Source organism: Chenopodium album, chromosome 26, assembly GCF_948465745.1.
Source record: "Chenopodium album chromosome 26, dcCheAlbu1.1, whole genome shotgun sequence".
NCBI lineage: Eukaryota > Viridiplantae > Streptophyta > Magnoliopsida > Caryophyllales > Amaranthaceae > Chenopodium > Chenopodium album.
Window position 1 is genome coordinate 34,329,636 of NC_137859.1, and position 22,189 is coordinate 34,351,824.

Consider the following 22,189-nt stretch of genomic DNA (forward strand, 5'->3'; position numbering starts at 1 on the left):
ATGGCAAGTGATGAGAATCGATCCCAATTTTTTTTTAGAATCGGGAGGGAGCTCTAACCACTTGAGCTATCCCTCACTCTCATGAAATTAAATAAATCAATGTAATTACATCATAGATAGCCCTTGACCTCCTAAGGAAAAAGTACTACCTTTTGAATAATATCAACCACCAAGCCAAATCCACAAAATTAACTATAACAACATTATTTATTTATTTTAACCACATATCATTGACTTCAAAGATAATTTAATTTGCGCCTTTTGTATCTGTGGTATCTAAGTAAGCGCCTCGGTTGCCCTAACTCAAATACAAGCCAATAGGAATCACAAACTTAGTTGATTACATTTTAAAACAAACTGTGATATCCCTTCTGTTCTATGTTTATCTTCCAATTTACTAAGCATGTGGTCTAATTTATAAAAATTTGATCATAATTTAATTGCTACATAAAGAAAACAAATTATCATGTGGAATATTGCTAGATTTGTTGCAATTGCATTTCATAATATCAAATTTTCATTAGTCGAGAGGGAAACAATCTAGATTGTACGCTAAGGTCCCTAGGCTTGAAGAAAAGACTTGTAGCACCGTTGCCTAATGTTTATAATACGAAACCAGAGATATTAACGGCGATAGTTGTTAAGCCCATGAAAAACCCAAATAAGAGGTTAAAAAAAAAACAAAGAGAGTACGAGACATTCATTCTAACATCAGGTATATCCGTATATGTATATCACTACCCTTTGTAGCTCGGCTCCATCCACAATTCCATACACAAAATGTTCCACATTTCCAAGGCCCAATCCATGGGCTTAACACACAATATTCCTAGGGGATATAATAAAGCATAAAAACAACTAGTTTTGAGTATAGATAAGAAAAGAAGTCTCTTATTCCAAGAGCCCAAATCAAGCAATCTACAAAACATTGCTAAAAACTCATCAAATTTGATGCTTTTGAAAAATGAAGACATGTCAATTGCAACGCCACTCAGCCAAAATTCCTGATTTTTAGAGTTCATCTTCATCTTCTCGAACACGCCATCTGTTGTATTGCAACCTCATCTTCTTCTTCTTTACTACTGTCACTTCGCGCGCTCACTCACTCCATGTCTCTACTTCTCCCAAGGTTAGTTTCTTTGTTAGTTACTTGATTAGGCAATTTTTTTTAGTTTTATCCTTTAATTTTTTATAATTCCGTGATTTTTTGTTCATTTTTGGGGATTGATGATGTTGAATTTTGGGTTAGTTTGGTTTAATTTTTGTGAATTTTGGTGAAAATGGTGATGATTTTGGGATGATTCGATGATTTTTTGTGGTTGTGTTTCGCAATTTGTTATGTAGAATTGTGAAGTGGATTATTTTGAATTCAGTGCTGTAGTGTGTTTTTGTCTGAATTTTGTAGAGAAATTGAAATTTTGTCTTTCATTTTAATTGTTATGTTCGTTTTTTTTGCTGGTTTGAGTTGTTGTCGGATTTCTGGAAAAAAAAAAGATAATCATTGGGAAAAAAGGATTTAGAGGGTAGCCTAACCCATCGCCGTGCAGTTGAGTTGAACTCGAGCTTATCTTTTTCGGTCCGGGCCTTGAAATACGCGGTTTAGTGCAGGGAGGTGAATAGGTGATTGAGGGATCAGAGAGTGTTAAAGCATTTCTGGATTATTGTTTAGTTTACTATGTTAGTTACTTAGATCATTTCTTCTTATTGATCATTATTTGGTGACATGAATGAGGATGCAATGATAGTAAGAGTACTAGTTATTCTTTTAGTTAGTTACTTTAGTGGATTGTAAAATGAAGACTTTGAGGCTTGTTTGTGATAGACGAAGACAAATGAATTTGGGGTTGGCATTTCCTAGTTGTTTATTTAAAATTGGCTGTTGAGAGGACATCATTTGGTTTCTATGTAATCCTTTCCACTTGGAAAGTATAGTAATGATCACTTACTTATGGTCAAAGTACTGGGGAAGAGACTGATATAACATGTTTACATGATATTGTTAGCTGTTTACTTGAATTAAGTTTCATAGTTGTTCACTTAAGAGAGACGGCAAAACTTATATGGTGCACTCACGTAGTCACGTGGGCAAAGATGTGTACAGTCTTGCGACGGTGGGTGTACTTAGTGGTGGATGCATAATATAATTTCCAAAAGATAAGGTAGACTTTGATTTTGCAAGTATTGCCATGCACAGGCTGGTAGGCAAACATACTTTTGCGCTCTATGTAGTATGGTAAACACATCTTATGCTTCTAATAATATAATTTGCTTTCTGGCTAAGTTTTTGAAATTATTTCTCAACTTTGGGAATCAGAAATTAGGCTTACTTGGGGGGGGGGGGGGGGGTAAAATGAAAGTATATTCTCCCAAAACATCCCTAAATAGCTTTTAGAGGGAGGAGGGGGGAGGGATAGTAGCTCAGAAATCATATCAACTTTTTGATAAGTTGTTTTTCCATTTAATGACTTTTGGCTGTGGAACAAGAACTCTATTTTTTTTTTTTTTTTCATTAGAGAGAGGAGTAAAGAAACAAACAATAATCACAAAACTAGCAAAAGGAGACTAATATTACAAGATAAGAGATTTGGATTAAGGGCATGACTCCTCCCCCCTCTCTCCCCAAAGCTATCATAAACACTATGTTCAATGCTAAAACAATAAAAGCACATAAGAGGGGGAAAAAGAAAACAAACTCAAGGGTTAGGGTCGCCTTGGGAGCTTGAACCTCATTTCGGAAGTCCCCTAACTATGTAGGAAGACTCTCGAAATTAGTCCTCATTGTGGTGAAGGCCTCCGTTATGTCCTAATTGGACTTTTGGACAATGTCGAAGTCGGAACGGAGCTACCAAAGCTACTTTGCAAACCGGCTATTTGTTGTTCCCATTTGGTATCCTTGTTGTTGTTCTTCTTGGTGAGGTTGAGGTCGAGGGCAAAGGTGTTCTTCTTCTTACCAACCATGAGTACGGGAGAAAGAGGAGTAAAGAAACAAATATTCACAAAAATTAGCATAAGGTGGACTAATATTCACAAGATAAGAGATTTGGATTCTGGGCTTCGGATTTCAAAAGGAGCAAATTTGGATTCAACGGTTTGGGATATTAGGGAAGCACAAACAAACAATGGCACATTGCATGTGAAATGACTCCCTTATGTCTCATTCAAATGTACAATTTCAGATTTGATGCTACTTGCATGGTGGTGGTTCTCTGAGTTCTTGTAGAGGCTAGTGATATAGGAGTTGTGCGGGGCTAGAGGATTTGGGCTATGTTGCAGGGTGATAACGTTGGGAAAAGAGGGAGCAGGTTCGAAATTTTGAATGAGTTATTAATATATTGAGTTTATTTGTCGATGCAGTTATGGAAAAACCTCTTACAATAGGGATTAGACTAGAGTGGAAAAGGATTAACATTGAGAGTTGTTGAAGTTCCTTACCTTTGCTCTTGTTTGATTTGCATTAATTCACATAACAAGTTGAAGAGAGAGAGAGAGAGAGAGAGAGAGAGAGAGAGAGAGAGAGAGAGAGTTTAGGGTTAGCACTTTAGAGGTATGGTAGATTGGAGCAAAGATTTTTAGGAGAGATGATGAGAAATAGGGCTTTAGGTAAAACAATTTTAGATCAATTTCACGAAGGATACAATGAGAGCCAAAGTAATAAACAATTTCTAATAAGAAAAACAAGGGGCTAAAACTCTAGAATATATAATTTGTCCAATTTGTATAGTACTGTTTTTGATTCTCAAAACTTCAAAAGTACATCTAAACCTATAGGCCAAAGATATTCATAAATTCTCTAAAATGATATATGGAAAAGTACTTCTAGGAAACAAAAATCAATGTTCATCAGTGCCTAACTATATAACATTCTTCTGGATTTTGCAAGTAGTGTCATTATCTAGTGCTTGTTAGTATTGTATAGGCAGGTCACTTAATGTGGGAGCTTTATTATTTACTCTTTGAAATGATGATGATTATTAATTAGTATATGATTCCATATACATACGTTTGTGATTTAAGAATGGCCCTTACAATTGTTTCTCATTATTGAAAACCTACCGAATTTCTACTGTCAAAGATCATATAAGTTTGAATGTTTTATAGCAACTTTAGTGGTTCCATGAGTAAGAGCATCTCTTTTCTCCTAATATTTATTTAGAATATTGGTCACTTGATTACTTGAACCGAGAGTAATGTGTCGTGTCACCCTTGAAATAATAGAGCCTAACTTTGCATTTGCATGTGCTCTTCACGAATTTACTGAATTTTGCCAATGGAAAAACAAGAAGAAGAGAAGGGAGGGGAGGGGAGGGGGGGGGGGGTGGGGGGGGGGTGCGGTTATACAAGTATGTGACGAAAAAAGTATCATGTCATGACCTCATGGTCTTTTGTGTAAGAGTGAACTAATGGAAATATAAAGGAAAATTTTACTCATTGGTAAGAATAATGGGATACATATACCTACCTGATAACAAGTGCCACTCATTTAGCAAATTATTGGTGATTGTAGATGATGTAATCAGAGCTGTAAAGGATTGTTGGCTGTGGAGGATTTTTTTCCTTAATATTTTTCTCGTATATATCCATTTTGTTTTCAATCAAGAAAGGGTACTATTCTTTCTTGGAAATTTCCCTGCACGTACTCCCTTAAGAGTGAGAGTTAGGTGAGGTGACTAATTGGTTATGATAATTAGAGAGGTTTGTGTTTTTGAATTTTGTTGATAGGTTGGTGTGAGTGACATGATTTTCACTGTAACTTCTTTGTAAAGGGTTTTGAGCTTATTGTGACTGAGATATTAGGCCAGTATAACTTCAACCCATCAGCGTTGGTTGTGAATGCAATTTTGCATTGTTACTGTATCCTGGATGTAAAACCATGGGGATTGGAGGATACATGTCTATCTTTGCTTCTGCATTTCCTCTCTCTTTCTTTAGTTTGATAACCAAGGCCCCGTAGATGATGAACCCTTTTTCCTAGATAGCATGTTTGTGTACGGTAAATACTAATGATAGTTTGCAATCTTTGACGACCAGTTTAGTGTATTGGCATTGATTATTGTTTTTATACTATTGGATAGAGTTTTACCTTTCTCATTTTCTTTCAGGGGTTATTTCTATGTTCTGTAAATTGAAATCACATGCCCAGATGTGGAACTGGTTATGAGTGATACTTTGTATTAGTGAGGTGTTGATCTCCTATATAAACTTGTTGGACCTGTTGCTTGCCTTTTTCCAAGTTGTCATTCAATTTGAAGATCAACTAAGAAAATGCTTTGTTTCTTTTCAAATTTAGGTTGGATACTCATGCTTTTATGTTCCTCTTACAATTGCAGCACTTCAGCTCAATGGGCTGGAAACAAATCAAGTAAAGTTCAATGTTTGTACAGAGTGGTAGACACAGATCATACAATATCTGAACGGGATGGTTTTAGGAAGACTTTTTTGCAATGTACAGAGTTTGAAAATAGAAATAGTAGTCATTGTTATAGGTATTTAAAGGTTCGAAAGCATAGTTTATTTACTCATAAACCAAAAAAGGCTCGGAACATCTTTCTATTCGCATCTGCTGATGATGGTGTGACAGTTAATGGAAGCCCTGAAGCTAGCACAAGTAAAGATGTCGAGGCAATGAGAATTAGTCTAGATCAAGCCCTAAAAAATGAGGACTATAAAGATGGGCTTGTCCAATCTTTATATGATGCAGCAAGATTTTTTGAGCTATCAATCAAGGAGCAAAGCTCACTGTCAAAAATGTCCTGGTTTTCAGCAGCCTGGCTTGGTGTTGACAAAAATGCATGGGCGAAGACACTATCATATCAGGTTATAATGAAATCTTCTTTAGATGCTGATTTCTTCTGCATCTTGAACATCTTGTAAGGTGATAAATGAGAACACATTGCACACCTTGGTTTTGAGTCTTTTATCACGTTTGATTGACATTGCACTTGCTATGATCATTGTTGTTGCGGTTGAACTCATGCTCTGTTTTTTTGTTTTTTTTTTGTTTTTTTGGTGGCTATAGCTTGCCAAATCAATTACTTTTATTCTGATCCAATGTTGTCCCTAAGTCCATTTCTTGCTTCTCTGCTCTCTCTTATGCACTGGCTTTTCCCACAACAAAGGTCGCTGAATCTGTATATCTATTGCCGCTTAATTATGTAACTTTTGCTAGAATGCCTATTGCCTAGTAATAAAGGTTTCTGAAGTACATGTGAACTTTTACCAATATAGTTTAGAATTAACTATGTTTAGTCTTATTATTTTTATTAATAACACATTTTTTTAATTAAGTGTTCTTTCCCAAAACTTTCAATGCCGCGTAGAATGTAATCTGTCATTTAATTTTCTCTGTAATTTCAGGCTTCTGTATATGCTTTGCTGCAAGCCGCTAATGAGATCTCATCGCGCAGGGATGGGAGGGACAGGGAAATAAACGCTTCTGTTCAGAGAAGGTAGATGTCTTTTTGGCATAAAATGTTTGATGGTCGAAGTTGTATGTTCCCATTTGTTTTCAGCAAATCCTTTAATAAGTCAATGTGCAATTATTGCAACCATAGTCTTTCCTGCCCTTTTTGAGCTCTATGCGGTTTAACTTTGCTGAGTATCACCAATGTGCATGAGAAAATTTTATAATTGACTTTTTTTTTATTCTCTTATCAGAGGAGAACGGTTAGCTATTTTAGTTTTGCATTTTTCCCCATCTTCACATCCTCTAGTTATTGTTGCTGTCCTGTATCTTGTTTAGTCCTGGTACATTATGCAAAAAGGGTAAAATTCAAATTTGTAAATTGTGAAAGATTGATCTACTCCCGAGTGATATTATTGTATCTCAACTTGATATTTTATCAATGAAGAGGAGAAAATACTTGTCAGATGAATATCCAAGGGCTTCTTCAAGAGTTTCAGGGCCCAGAAGTGCATGATAAATACCCCCAAAGCCCAATACGGCCGACGAAATTAAGTGAAGGACTCCTGATACAAAGTATGGAAGAGTGTCTATAACTTCCCCGCCGGGGCCTACCCCCCAACCTAGAGTAGCTAGGTGGGGAAGTAAAATTAATTCTTGTTCATACATCGGCTTCTCTGGTACGAAATGAGCCACTTCAAACAGGTTCATTGCTCCGGCCCAGGATACGATTAATCCGGCATGGGCTACATGAGCTCCAAGTAGCATTAATACCATTCTAATTAGTCGCTATCATAAGTTATCACTTTCATCTAACTAAGAGCTTGTCTCTTCACCTTTTTTTTGCTGACTGGAATTATTTTTGCCAAATTTAAATTATTTTCTCTGTTTAATAATTACTTTTATTGAACTTATTTTTAACTAAACTTAACTTATTTTTACTGAATTGATATTATTTTTATTGATTATTATTTGGATAAGGTGAAGAGAACTAGGCCTTAGTTGTATTTAGTTTGGATACCGCTAATGATATGGCATTAACATTTGTTGTAGACTTATATGTCACTTGTCTGAAACGCCATCCTGCCTTGAACCTTCTTAATGTGTGGTAATTTTCAAGGACTCTATTTGTAGCAATATCCTTTCTGGGATATCTTGTTCATTCTATTGATTTTTTTTTTCCCTTTTCCTTTTTTTTTTCTTTTTTCTTTTTTTTTTTTAATTTTTTTTTTTTTATGTATACTTTGGAGTTTGGACACTTATATACTTTAGAGTTTGGACACTAGTGCCAGCTGATGAAAATTGCCTTAACCTTTATATGGAGTATAAAAGGTACTTTGTACAATGTACACTCGATGATCAAAATGACAATCTTGCTTGGCACTTGCAATATGTGCTTGCTCCTAGCTAATTGAAGGCCCATCATATTTCTAATCAAAAAATCATATTTGATAAAAAGGAATAGAAATCTGTTCAATATGATCTCACCTAGGGAGAACTTAGCCCCTCCTCTCTTCTGGTAGAGAAATTAAGATAGCTCTGTGGTCAATGTGACTACATTAGTGGAGCTAAGGTAAAGTGACTATTATAGTGAAACTGTGGGTCAAAGACAGGTAGAATCTAAATAGGTGATCTAGGTCACCAGGATCAGAGGGGCAAAAATAGAGAAAGGCTCAAGAAGATGAGGTCAGCCTCAATTCATTTTTTTTTTCTGATTAGACTTCCATTGCAACCGATCTGGATCTGTTACAATCATGTAAAATTGAATGATCTTATTTGAGCATCAATATTACCTTAGGGATCAATAGTCACCATTCTCATCACTCTCCTGGTGACCCGGGGGATTGCCTCTCACCACTTTTTTTTTTGGTTTTATGTCTTTGAATCTTTAACTTAATTATAATTGGGTGAACCGGTGAACCCTCAAAGATTTCTGATGTTGTGACTGGCCAACATTCATTTTGAAAGTGGAGCTATACCACAGAGGCAAATAAAATTTAGCCTAAAGAGCTACTGCCTTAGTTTGTTGAAGAAATCTTTCTTGAAGATCTCCTTTATGACTTTGCTATTCAATCTCCTAGTTTCCTTGTTAAACGTTAAATAAACCAGTTATTTGAAACAGGTCTCTTGTAAAGCTGGTATCATTATCCCTTGAGGTACTAAACAGCCACCAATTTCTAATTGTTTCTAGTTGGATATTTTTTGATGCTCTGGTCACTGACATCTATATCAGAAAATGTCTGAACTCCTGTACAAGCTTTTATAGCTGTTTGCAGTCATAATTGCCTATTTCATTCGGAATAACTTCTTAGTTTGAGAATCCCACCGTCTTTTTTTTTCTAATTTTTTGTTGGGAGAAAGGGGGGAGGGGGCAGGGGGTTCCCACCCCTATACCAGTGTTCAAGTAAAACACTTTCTTCTTATTTTATTGCTGCTCTGATTCTGGTGAATGTTAACTGTTTGCTTTCTGGTGATGCAGTTTGTTACGGCTTTCAGCTCCTTTGGAGAGTGTAATCAGGGAGAAGTTATCTGGCAAGCAGTCTGTACTTTTTGAATGGTTTTGGTCTCAAAAAATTCCAGTTGTGGTAGCAACTTTTGTCGATCATTTTGAGAGGGACCCACGCTTTAGGGCTGTTACCTTGTATGTATTTGTAATATCTTGGATGCTGATGGATTTGTCTATACCACTTATGTATTCTAATCAAAACTCTAAATAAAATAAGTTCTCTTTTATTTCAGGTCTGGCAATAGAATGACACCAGGATCAGGTACTGCCAGTGATATATCACTCCTTGTGCTGGCTTTGGTATGTACTGCTGCAATATTGAAGCTTGGACCAGCCAAGATTTCTTGCTCACAGTTCTACTCCGTGATCCCTGATATAACTGGTAGTTTGATGGATGTGCTAGTTGGTACAATTTCTATACATGAAGCTTACCATGTAGTAAAGGAAATTGGTCTACCCAGAGAATTATTAGTGCATTTTGGACCTCGAGCCGCATTCTGCGGAGTAACAGATGATTGCGAAACAGATGAAATGGTGTTTTGGGTGGATCTTGTGCAGAAGAAGTTACAAAGAGCTATAAGTAGAGAAAAACTGTGGTCAAGACTCACCACATCCGAAAGCATTGAGGTAATAACTAATCAGACTTGTCATTATTTTAGAGTTTTGACCTCACTTAACTTAAAATATATATCATTGCTGCACCTTCTGGTCGAACAGTGGATATCTTCCTTTCAATCCTGTGGAGGAATAGTTGCATATTTTCCTTTCTTATATTTCCTTATGGGATGGAGAAAAAAGGGCATGGAGTGTGGGAAAGAAGTAAACACAGAGTGCAGAAATAGGAGAAGTGAATGTTAAATTCTCTGTTTACTTGGTTTTTGCAATGATTATAAATAGCATTGCATCTGCACCCTATTTGTTTGATCTTTTATTGATAGATAACGTGATTGGCACACGTTTTTTGATTAATTATTGTCTAAAATAAATTAATGATTAGTTCTGTATCAAACAGCTAATAATACAAAGTCCCGATAAATATACAAATCACAAACGTAATCTTGGGTATAGTTTGCTGCAATATTCATTGAGAAAATGGTTCTGCCAGGGTTGCTGACAATGGCTCATGAGGAGGCGATTTAGTACAGGGATCCATGAATCTAATTGAAGCACAATTGATCCAGCTAGCAATTTAATAGTTTGTTTTACTAGGTACAAACAAAATTTAATTTTTATAAAAAAATAATTCAGTCCTTGCTGCAAGCCTGCAATTATGATCAACAGTCACGTTGTCATGGAAGCAGCATCAGATGGTATCTGCAAAATTTCACCTAATGTCATGTTACATCACATGGTTGTATCTGCAAAATGATTTAACTTAAGCTTGACTCAAAATGTTGGCGAGTCATATCGAGCTACCCCAAACGCATACTCGACTTGTATCATAACCTCAGGTGTACTTAGTTGTGCTGATTTATCATTGTCTGTGGTTACATTGATATATCATGGGGCATGGAACATAAGGGTTGTGATATGAGTTTGTGTAAGGGTATTGCATGGCTGCCTGAGGCAGATGATATTTAAAGCTCTCTGTTATAGGGAGACTAGGCAGGATTAGATGAGGGATTGTAATTGGTATTGTCAGTTGTACATGCATGGTTGAATGCTTACGTAATTGCAGAGAAATTAGGCAGATAATTGAGGAGGAAAGTCACTTGTGGAGAATTAAGTTAGCAACCTGGAGACGTAGTGAAAAATGAAATTCAACATACGAATCTTGTGTCTTTTAAACAGAAATGAAAACCATATAACTTCATGTTAGATTTTAGCAGAAACTTGTATGCTTTAATTTTTAAGTACTCTTGAGTAGGTAGGTTTGTTTTATTTTTAGATTCCTGTGCACTCAAGTGTAACACTGCTCAAGTCTTTGGCATAAATAATCATCTTTTGCAATTCTCGTACTTGATGGAAAAAAAAACTAAGAATATAAAAAAGGAAAGAGTTATGTATGACCAAGTTCGAGGAAATGTTATTTATTGGGAAAGATGGTGCAAAGGTTTCTATATGATATGTAAGTTTATAAATGAAAAGAAGTGGATCCATAAGCAATTTTGACTAATTTATAGAGGACTTGATAGATTTTGAGATTTTATCAAATATCTACACTGAAGTAGTTTAGATCTGTTGATTGGTTTATTTATTATCATTGTTGCAACATTGCAGGTATTGGAGAAGGACCTAGCAATATTTGGATTTTTTGTTGCCCTGGGTAGAAGTACAAAATCTTTTCTGGCCGCAAATGGTTTTGATAAAATTCCTGTACCAATTGAGGGCTTCATCAGGTAGTTCTTTTTGTATATGTAGTGTGTTGCATGAATCACTACCAGTTTCTTCTTGTGGTTAACTTTCCTTTGTACTTAGTATCTGTTTATTTCTTGCTCACATGTGTAGATACCTTGTCGGGGGATGTGTGTTGTATTATCCACAGTTCTCTTCAATAAGCTCTTATGAACTTTATGTTGAGGTAAGAACGTTGCTTGTGATCTTATGAAATATATATCTAGTGAGTGAAACTAGTATTTATGTAAGGTAATGATTTGACAGGTAGTCTGTGAAGAGTTGGATTGGCTTCCTTTCTATCCTGGTTACAGTAACGCCATCAAAGGCTCACCTGGGCATAATAAAAAATCTGAATCGCCTCCAAATCCAGAAGCTGTACCACAAGCACTAGATGTTTGCTCACGTTGGATCCGAGTGTTTATTAAACACAGTAAGTGGGTTGAGAACCCTTCCAATGTGAAAGCAGCATGGTTTCTTTCAAAAGGGTAAGCATTGTTTGGCCTTTTTTTGGGGGGGCCTTCCTGCTGTATTGCTATACTTCTACATTTCTGCTCGCTAGTGTTGACATGTCAGTTTTCTAACAGACTTCACAAGCTTGGGAGTTCCATGGAGGAATTGGGGCTGCTAAAGTAAGTTCTCTCTTTTTTCTTAAATATACAAAAGGTTGCAAGGGTTCATGTGAAGTTAAAATCAACTGATATAAATCTAGAGTACCTTTGCATGGCCTGGAATATAGGTTTCCTATGCTGAAACATCATTTAGGTCTTACTGTTTCTGTGGAGTTATAAAAGTAAGCGTGCAAGAGTTGTCCCTGAATTTATTTCTTTCTACTAGTTTGATATGACATGTGCAACTAGGATGTCCATATCAGAGATACCAATCAAGATTTAAGGAGCTAGCGCTCTTGTCAAGCCAAAACTGGTCTAAAGTTTAGAAAGCGCAGACTTGTATCTACTAGGTTGATTTATTGATGTGTGGTCAGTGTGTTGATGTGACTTAAACATACTAATCTGTTTCACACTTTGACTCAGGGATGAATTATCCAGGAGTAAGATTAAGAGATCTGTTGAGAGAGTTGAAGCTAATTCTAGCTTTAGTTCTAGGGAGGACCCCTATTCTTTTGACAAGGTATTCATTTTTGTTTTTTTGTTTTTTTTTTTTTATATATATTTTAAAGGAACCATGTTTGCAAAGGCCACTGGAAATTTCTGAGTCTCTTCATGGAAAGGTTGTCTTTTCAATTACATCCTCAGCTCCATAATAATGCAATACTTCCCTTTTATAAAAGTTTGAACTAAATCACAACAGTGTTTTGTTTGGTAATTGACTCTCTCTCTCTTTCGTTCTCTCTCCTCATCAAATGTGTCTTTTTTTCATTTCTCTTCTCATCACATGAGTTCCTGAAGTTTTGGCTCCCTTCATCTTGCAATTATTATGGGATGGTTCTTCGATAAGGAATGTAGTTGCTTTCTTCAGATGGCTGATATTGGGTTTGTGTCAGGCACTGGAAAATGTTGAAGAGGCTTTGGTCAGACTGGAGACATTGATCCAAGAGATGCATGTATCTAGCTCTGGTTCTGGAAAAGAACACCTAAAAGCCGCTTGCTCTGATCTTGAAAAAATAAGGAAACTGAAGAAAGAAGCGGAATTTCTTGAGGCATCTTTTAGAGCTAAGGCAGCTTCTCTCCAGGAGGTATCTTTTATTATATTTCTTATATCCTTATCTCCATCCTTTCATTTTGTCTTGAAATGATCTGCGTAGCAATGGACCGCAATCTAGGATTCCTTTAATGGGTGACAGAATTTTTCTGCAATGTTCATACTGAATAGTATAACTGTCCTCTCATGTGATTAAGTGGAAATTATATTGTAATTAACCCCTACATCTAGACCACTTTTCTTGGTATAGAAGTATATAAGGGTCACCTACTCAGGGAATGGGATAAATCAGTCAAATCAAGAACTGAAGTTTCACAAGCTCATAAATAAGCTAGTTCTAAGAAAATGATTGGTGAGTAGCTATAAGATTACTAAATTACCAAAATAACAGTTAAAACAAGTTTGTTGATTAAGATCTCAGCAATAAGAAGGCACTAGAGAGCTAGAAATTCGACTTTAACAGCACGCATATGAGCAACAACAGGGATTAGGGAAATTAAGGCCTTAAGGGGAAGAAATTAAATTGGGGACTTAGGAATTTATCTCTATCATTCACAACTAAAGTAATCTAACTAAACATCCAAATTCAAGCAATTACATATTTTGCAAAGTGATAAGGATTTTAATCTTGATTTTGTATCCTAACTACTCTCAGATTAATAAGCACCTACTAAAGGGATCTATCACCTAGTCATGATTCAGATAGTCTCACTTGAAAATGTAATAGGCTCAAGGGATCATAGCTAGAGAGGCACCAAAGCAGCCATTCATGCGGCCACAATATATGCAAACAGTTTTCCAACCTGCAATTAATCAATCATCAATCCTATTCTACCTTAAAACCTTCAAATTTAGCTCAAATTGAGCATTGATCTAGTTTTTGACCAAGCCCCCTAGCTAACAAGACTACTCATGATGCATGCTATCAATTTCTGCTAGTAATTGAATAAAATCAAGCTTGATGGCCTTAAACATACTAATCATGGAAGGTTTAACACAATTACTTTTACCAAAAATATGAAGTTTTAAGTTCAAAGTATGAAAATGCACAAATCTGAACTAAGTGAGAAATGAAAGGAGGAAAATGATAAATTTACAAATCCAATTCAAACTCCTTACAACTAATAAGAACATAATTAAGCTAAAAATAAGATCTAAAAAGCAGTTACCACTAACCAAATAAGATAAGATAATAAGCAAATCAAAAGAGCATGTTTTTGGATTTTCATTAATGAAAGAAAAACATGATAAAGAAATAAGTGAATGAAGTAAAGAAATTTTACTACGTAATAAGCTTCATTATGATTTAAAATCTTCACAATGTGTTAAAGTTCTTCTTATCTCTCCATCGATGCACAGCCTACTTTCTCTAATTTATGAAAAAATAACTGAGGCAGCATGTCTTCTCATAGGCTTACAAAAGTGCTCTCCGGATGACTTAAAAGCTGGCTAATGAAGTGTAACAATGACTTCTTAAACACTGAAGCTGAAATAAGAAAATTCTGAGTAAAACAACAGTTGGGTAAAAAACCAGGTTGCAGGACCATGCAAGGATTACACAACCGTCGTGTGACCTGTAATAGCTTGCTGATCTGTGTAGTCTAGAGGGAAAACCTTTCACATTATGCATGACAGTATTGCTTGCTGGGTAAGGGCTCTGGAATTACTGCATGATCTTGCTAAAAGCTGCACTGTTGTACATGCAACAGTTGTTTTGAACTACCCTTGGGTATATATGGTCCAAAAACTTGAGAAAAGTATGTGGGAGCCTGGGAGGTCTACATGACCGTGCAGAATGTTGCACAGCCTGTCGTGCCTAGTACAGACCTTTTGTTGATTTTAAGCTCCAATGTTTTTTTTTGAGCTGCTGCCACCTTTGCCCAGGTATTTCAAATCTTGCTTGGGAAACTCCATTTCTTTAAGCTTTTGCACATTTTCTTCATTTCGATCAATATTGGAGCCATTCCACATGACTCTTAGGCCTTGGTACCTGAAATTAAAAGACAAAACACAACCCCCCCCCCCCCCCCCCCCCCAAAGAAAGAAAAAAAAAACACACACACACATATACACACAAAAAAAGTGCAAAACAAAGCTAAAAAACACCAAGTTTTGAGGTGATTTTGAATAATCTTATAATGAGAAGTCAAATCGAAAAGGAAAGTGTTGAGCTTATAAAGACTTTGATGGACATAGATGTTACTCATTATTATGCAGGTTGGTTCCTTCACTTTCTTGTATTTGACTTCTAAGAAAGGGTAGATATGCATGCTTATTTAATTTAGAGTCTCTGCCCCTAGTCTCATGAGTTCATCTTTTATACAATTAATTTGACTCCATTGAAGCAGACGACTACTTCAAGTTATATGGATATAACTACAAAGTCAAATGAGCAATATTGTAACCTTTGATGTTTTGATTGCCTCAAGTAACTTATATACTCTTTGTTTGTGTAGTCCCTTCGCTCCATTTTGATGTTTCCTACTCCCTCCGTTCCCTAATTTTTTTTACGTTTGGAATTATGCGTGGTTATTAAGAAATTGTGTAAAGTAGAGGTATGTTGGTATATTTCAATGATTGAAAGTACAATTTTATTGAAAAAACAATGTAGTGCATGTGGGGTTAAGAAATTGGAGGAGAGAGGAGAGATAAAGTAATAAAAGTTGGCAAAAAGTAAAAGAGAGATGAGAGAGAAATTAATAATGAGTATTGAAAACCCATTAAAATATTATAAAAGGTACATTTGCACATTGAAAAGTGAAGGGCAATTGAGTATTTAATTTGTAAAGCAAGGATAATTTTGTCTAAAATCAATGACTTAAAAAGGAAATATCCTAAATGTAAAGAATAAAAAGGAACACCCTAAATGGAAATGTAAAAAACAAATGGGAACGGAGGGAAAATTTTTTTTCACAATTTGCAATGCACATCTTTAACTATCAATATCTGTAGTTACATATGAGTAATGATTATGAAAGTTGATTTTTTATATTACACACTATGGTGAATCTAACAAGATCTCACATGATAATATTTTTCTTGTATATTGATGAGAATTCTTGGTCCGTGTTTTGTCTCTATGACCAAGACATTCCAGATGGAAACATTAAAAGGTAACAGAGGGAGTATCCTACCAAAGGGAGGGTGTATTAAATCAGCAACAGAATAGCAACCCAGTATTGAACTCTATGAGGGACTGGGAACATTTTCAGCCTGTTTGAATAATTCAATATTTCTCTTTCCTTACACTAAAATGCCATGTACATCAATCAGGAAAATGATGATGTTAAATCAATTTCCACTGGCGATGAAACCAGATCTATGAAAGGCAAAGATGGTGCTCTTGTGCAGGACAACAACAACAGGTATGCATATAAACAGTTGAGAAAGCTTCCTGTTGCCAACTGTTTCATTATGATACTTATTGCTATCATCAAATTTCTCCAACATATATGATGTGAGACTAATCTGCAAAACTACATTTTTGGAGCTTTCAGTAATCTTCTTGGTTTATGGAACAGTTTATGGAACTTCCTGTTCCCACCTTCGGTGAAGAAGCCTGGCCTTGAATCTTCCAAGACTGCTGATACTACTGTATGCATCATCTTTACATAATTTCTCATCTGGAATTCATTATGCTTTTCCTTCATTCTTCTGTGTACCAAGCTATATCTCTTTGTGAAGGATTAAATGCTGAGAGATAATTTATCTGTTACAACTGTGTTGTTCTAATTATGAATATGTCCCAATATAGTATTTCTGTTAATTTAAGTCAATATCTTCATGAACATTTTGAAACATCAGAAACAAGTGATGATCTGGGCGGTTGAATTTTTTGTATCAAAAAGACTGAAATTGTAGGCTGTGGCCGTATCATCTAGCTTTGGGCTCTATCTATCTATTTTTTTGAAGGAAACTGGGCTCTATCTATCTAGCTCATGATCAGATGTTAAAATTGAGTAAATTGCTAAACTAGGGTCCATCATTCATTCTCTATTTTGGTTATCAATTATAATTAGGAAGACAGGGGGAAAACTCTGTTGCTATTGAGAAGAGCACATAGCGTGCCTCAAGCCTTCAAGGCGTTGTCATCTTAGCACCTTGGTAAGGTGGCTCCTGACTTGAGGTATGGAGTGAGTCTTAAGAAGGCTTTCTCGTTAGGATTTGATTTATTGGTCAGTCATTAATTGTCAATCGTGTGGACATGTCTGCTGATTGTTTTATCTTTTATGAATTTTCTTTTATCTTTTATGAATTTTTTTTTTTTTTTTTATCTAAAAAAACTCAAAGTGTCCATGAAATAATTTGCATCTTTCTGTATTCTTCTTTATCTGAGCCTCAGGATGTTATCTTGGTTGTCTTGATTCTTATTTACCTTAGAAAATGCAGGGTAACAGATCCTTGGATTTATCCAGCCTGTCAAGTGCAGACACTGGAAAGTCAGATTCTAATGAAATTTATCGTTTTGAAATGTTGAGGAGTGAACTCATGGAGCTAGAAAAACGAGTTCAAAGCAGCACTACAGACTCAGAAAGTGAAGAGGTACTATACATTTTTTTTTCCTTATTTTTGTGAGATATGTCAGATCCATATTTTTTAAGAATGCGTTTTTTTAAGTTTACTTTTTGTGCTTTTTGGAGTGGCTTCTTATACGTTTTGTCAGGAATATACTAAGGAGTTCATTCTTTGGGCAAACAAGAGAAGGAAAAGGCAAAAATCCAAAAAAAAAAACCCATTCTATCCATCAGTACACCAAGTACCCAATGGCCTTCCCTTGTCACAAAACCTTTTAGGATAGAGAGGATAAATCTAGCTATTGTTACCCTTCCAACTCTAGCATATTAAGCATACATATAGGTTTACATTATATAGATTTCAGGGGGTTTATTTACGTGCTAGATAAACTTGGCTGTAACATTATTTCTAGTTTTTGGGTAGGTGTAGAAATATAAAGCCAGAAGGAAGAAGGAATAGCACCTTGAAGTTTAAATGTGCTACATCAATTACATTTGACTTTGTAAAAAAATTTGCTTGATATAGCAGTTATTTTATAAACTTCTTAGTGCTTTTCAATAAGTAAGAATTACGTCAAAACAATAATGAAGTTTTGTTTCAATTATCTCTATTCAGGAAACTGAGTATCCCATTGCAGTTAGAGGTACTGAACTAATACAAGTGCAAAAGGATGAGAGCTTAATTGGAAAGTCATTTGAAAAGCTGAAAGAGACGAGCACGGTATGCACACTTACCATATGAATGTATGTTTTGTCAATGTGAATAGAACAGTGGTCCTGCATTAAAGTTGATGGTCTTAAGAGAAATGAAGACTAAGTAATTAATATTTCCCTGGCTTGTTATATTCCATTATTCATTTTTTTTTGGAATTTATATTTATAGATCTGTTTATGCCCATAGAAATTGCATTAGGTGGTAAGATGTAGTTGAAATTTTTACTTTCTCTGACCTGAGTTGATGCAAACTATGTTCACGATATGGTTTAACACAATTGGACACTTTTAAGTTCTGAGATTGAACTGAGAATGATAGCTGGTAATACTGATAATTGAGCTTTCTTCTGATAAATCAACAAGAATACTGTTCTTTTTCAGTAGTTGGGGCAAAATTTTCACTTTCCATTATCCCTCTTCTAAGAAAAAAATTTCACTTAATATTGTGTGACTACAGCCTTTAACCAATAGGGGAGGCATATTTAATTAGTTTTATGTCCTTGATTGGCTTCCATATTGGTCTGCGATAAAATAGTATTCCGTCCACAAATTATAGCCATATTAAACGTTTTATGGTCTTCAATATGTATTTTATTACCTTATCTAGGTCTCATTTTACGTCTTCTCAATTTACAGACTTTTTAGTACTTTCTGAAATATATGTAATAATTTCTTTTTTGAGTTGTATACCAATATATATTACGGAGTTATTCCAAGTGATGGCTAATTTTACAAAGCTTAATTCCATAAGTCAAACGTAAACTAAATGTGGCAACATATTGTCCAATTATTTTGTTCCAATTAATGTCTGCTGAATTCTAACTGTTTGGTACTTATTAAAAAAGCATTATGTTAATTATAATTATCTCTGTTTGGTAGGATGTTTGGCAAGGCACTCAACTTCTAGCGATTGATGTTGGTGCTGCCGCGGGGCTCCTTAGAAGAGCTATAATAGGTGATGAACTAACTGAAAAGGAGAAGAAGTATCTTCGTAGAACCTGTACAGACATGGCATCAGTGGTTCCAATTGGAGTTCTCATGCTTCTTCCTGTGAGTATCTTAGCCCAATGTTATGCATATTTCTCATGCTTCGTTTGACAGGTTACAATGACTTGGGATCAAATTTTTGGCCCATACAGTATAAAAGACAAATAGTAATCATGTCTTTTACTTCCCGTAATTGCCAGGTCACTGCAGTCGGACATGCAGCAATGTTGGCAGCCATCCAAAGATATGTACCAGCCTTGGTGTGTTTTCTGGATCTGTGCTCCCAAATTAGAATTTTCTGTGTGGCAAAAAAACCATTAATCTGTGTCCACTAAACTACGTATATCTTGCAGATACCATCACCATATGGGTCAGAAAGGCTGGATCTACTGAGGCAGCTTGAGAAAGTGAAGCAGACCAGTGCTGAGGAATCAAAGCTTGAGGAGAATGTTGAGGATTCAACCTGAAGCTGAATTAAATCAATAAATCCTTCTGACTGTTGATACAAAAGGAAACTACATGTGATTAACCTTAGTTTCTTTTGGTTCTAAAATCTTTTGCCAGCAGCTGCGAGTATAGAAGTTCATTCCATATGTCTGGAACCCCGGGAAGACACCAGTGGCTACAGTCTTCTATGAAGTGCTGTTCAGAAAGTGGCTCACGATGGATTGATGGGTGGCCATCCATTCTGAACTCAGACAGATATGTAATATTCAAAAAATTGACCTTCATCTCATTGCCTTCCATTTCTTTGACCACATCTAGAACGTATTGGTTGAATGGCGGATCTGCCTGCAGCTTCTTTTTGCTCGTCTCAGGTGCCAGGCTATCTCTACAAGTACCTCCTGCATCCCATGTTCCATTCCTGAGACACACATTCTTGTAAATTCAGAAACATAGCTTCATTATTTTTATTCATGATAATGTTGTCAAAAGTACTACAGTAACAATGTAAAAAGAATCTAGTGCAGTGCCTGTAATGAACTGGAGCATAGCTTCGAAAAAAAATGTGGCTTCTTTGTGAATTTAACTTCTCTTCTGCCCATGACTTCAGTGTCCTCATCGACCTTCGAAAAGCTTCCGTGTAATCCATTGTCATGTTTACAACCCCTCCTTCCTGAAAGTAGATGCCCCTGAAAACCAAGAATAGGTAACATGATCTTGGAAGGGGATTAGATAAAGCCAAGTTTTGGATTAAGTCTTAATTGCCTTCTTTTCAGTGAAAACCTCTACGCTGTTTTATTTTGTTATTTGTTTAATTAAAGTTTTCTCTGTGATTAATTGACCATAGTAGTTAATTGACAATTGACCTGAAACAACGACCAATCAGAATGACTCTTCCCCATGATATATGGCCTCATTTGTACCATATTATAACTGAATGACTTGTTTGCCAGTTAGTTTTTAGTTCTTTAATACTATTAAAACAGATTAGTCATGAAAAAGAATGTTAGTGACTGCAATTATAGTGAAAAACAAAGACATCAGTACATACGATCCAATAGTTTTTGCCTCATTCCACCAGTGACCATTATTGAAGACGAAAACGTCTGCTCCTGGCCATTTCTCCGACCACCAGTGGAGCTTGTCAACCTTAATAGCTCCATGTACTTGTCCCGGCGAATTAGGTGGTGGACGGCTTACTCGTACGAGGAAGGGGACACGGTAATACTCAACACTCAAGTTGAATTCTTGAAATATCATTGAGAAATAGCCTTTGTGCTTGCTTATAGGAATCCCATTTGCTTCATATATTAATGACTGGTTTGAAACTCCAATTGATAGCATACACAATAGTGACTCCCATTGGTTTCTCCCTATCGAATCTCCGGCGAATATTATCCTTCCATTTCTGCTTCTCTCTAGAAAATCACTTGCATTGAATCTGAGACACACAAATTTTAAGCACCTTAGCTTACATATGCTTCATACATTGAATAATATAACATGTTTTTGCATACAAGCAGTCTAAAATACACATCATTCTAGTGAATTAGAGGTAACTGGACATAGTATAAATATTCTAATTCATCTTATACAAGAATAATGTGTTATATAAATAATTAAATGAACATAAGTGAACGCACATAGGATAAACTTTTCGGTCATGAAAGTTTTTTTTTTTCGTTAGTCTGAATGAGCCACGAGGACAATCCCGGCATACATAATCTATGTATCGTAATAATCATATTAGAACTCCTAACAAAATAGGAGAAAAAAATCATTGATAATAAAAATATAGAGTACGTACCTAGGAAGGTCACACCCATGAGGTTGCCATCGCCAATGACGGAAGCTTGTATTAGCACGTCCATTCTGATGACACCGGAACCCGGGATCGAGAAACCGGCAACTCTCGTCGTAGCTATTAAAAGGGTAGTTCTCATCCCACACCCATTCTCCATTGGAATAGTCACAAGTTTGTAGTTTTTGTTGGAAAGGAGAATAATAACGAAGGTATTGGAGATCAAAAGGGTTTATGATATTTGATATTGCAAAAATTATTATGGCAATTAAAATGAAAAAAGACAAAATATAGGCATGTTTTTTTATGGTGATAGAATTAGTAGGTGTATATAGGCTTATAATTCTCTGTGTTTGAGTTTGGAGATCCATATCAAAAGGAGGAAATTATTCTAACTGTTTTGTTGAAGAGCTCACGTCGGTTAGGTTATTAAAAAAAAAAATTTAATTTATTTTGGGAAAATGATGAATTGTTTAATATTTAGCTAAATAATTTCATATTCATCTGTATCAAAAAATAATAAATGTAGAAAAATAAAACAGCTGATTAATTTCATTAAAACTAGTGATTTTGTTAAGTAATGCCGTGGAAATTCGGGCAGAAATTAAACCAAGAATTGTTTAATGTTTACGTATTTAATAATGGTTTGATCCGATGTTATTTATCTTTATTTGCACTCAATAATAAAGATGAACCAATATCTAATTCTTATAAAATGCATGTTGGTTGTGCCCGCACTATCTCTATCAGGCCCGTAGAAGAGGGTGTGCAAGGTGGGCCTTAGCACAGGGCCCCCAAAATTAAAAGGGCCTCTTCTTTTTTGTGTA

The 22,189-nt window shown here is 35.6% G+C and overlaps 2 protein-coding genes across 5 annotated transcripts; one reads left to right on the forward strand and one right to left on the reverse strand.

Moving 5' to 3' along the window:
• Positions 1-919: 919 nt before the first annotated feature.
• Positions 920-20,147, forward strand: LOC145618656 (uncharacterized). Of its 4 annotated transcripts, none has more exons than XM_081673425.1 (18): positions 920-1,129; positions 5,328-5,814; positions 6,355-6,446; positions 8,880-9,041; positions 9,140-9,533; positions 11,127-11,245; positions 11,355-11,427; positions 11,508-11,728; positions 11,828-11,872; positions 12,275-12,371; positions 12,745-12,936; positions 16,176-16,267; positions 16,400-16,496; positions 17,283-17,444; positions 18,033-18,137; positions 19,010-19,180; positions 19,318-19,377; positions 19,471-20,147. In XM_081673425.1, exons 1-18 carry the CDS (start codon positions 1,110-1,112, stop codon positions 19,582-19,584), a joined length of 2,703 nt encoding a protein of 900 aa, XP_081529551.1. In that variant the 5' UTR covers positions 920-1,109; the 3' UTR covers positions 19,585-20,147. The 4 variants fall into 4 exon arrangements, with proteins under 4 accessions (XP_081529551.1, XP_081529552.1, XP_081529553.1 ...); XM_081673426.1 differs by having other exon boundaries at positions 17,292-17,444; XM_081673427.1 differs by having other exon boundaries at positions 16,424-16,496.
• On the reverse strand, positions 19,649-21,733 carry LOC145618658 (protein trichome birefringence-like 8). The gene is made up of 4 exons (XM_081673430.1): positions 21,369-21,733; positions 20,613-21,002; positions 20,092-20,250; positions 19,649-19,982 (listed from the first exon to the last, which is right to left on the reverse strand). Exons 1-4 carry the CDS (start codon positions 21,731-21,733, stop codon positions 19,649-19,651), a joined length of 1,248 nt encoding a protein of 415 aa, XP_081529556.1.
• Positions 21,734-22,189: the final 456 nt, after the last annotated feature.

Bases quoted from the DNA above. Each gene is read 5' to 3' on its own strand.
- LOC145618656 (XM_081673425.1), top strand. From the start codon at position 1,110: ATGTCTCTACTTCTCCCAAG. The intron at 11,729-11,827 runs GTAAGCATTGTT...GTTTTCTAACAG, and splicing joins GCATGGTTTCTTTCAAAAGG to ACTTCACAAGCTTGGGAGTT. The intron at 19,181-19,317 runs GTGAGTATCTTA...CGTAATTGCCAG, and splicing joins GAGTTCTCATGCTTCTTCCT to GTCACTGCAGTCGGACATGC.
- LOC145618658 (XM_081673430.1), bottom strand. From the start codon at position 21,733: ATGGATCTCCAAACTCAAACACAGAGAATTATAAGCCTATATACACCT. The intron at 21,003-21,368 runs GTACGTACTCTA...TGTGTGTCTCAG, and splicing joins CATGGGTGTGACCTTCCTAG to ATTCAATGCAAGTGATTTTC. The intron at 19,983-20,091 runs GCACTGCACTAG...TGTGTGTCTCAG, and splicing joins TATGCTCCAGTTCATTACAG to GAATGGAACATGGGATGCAG.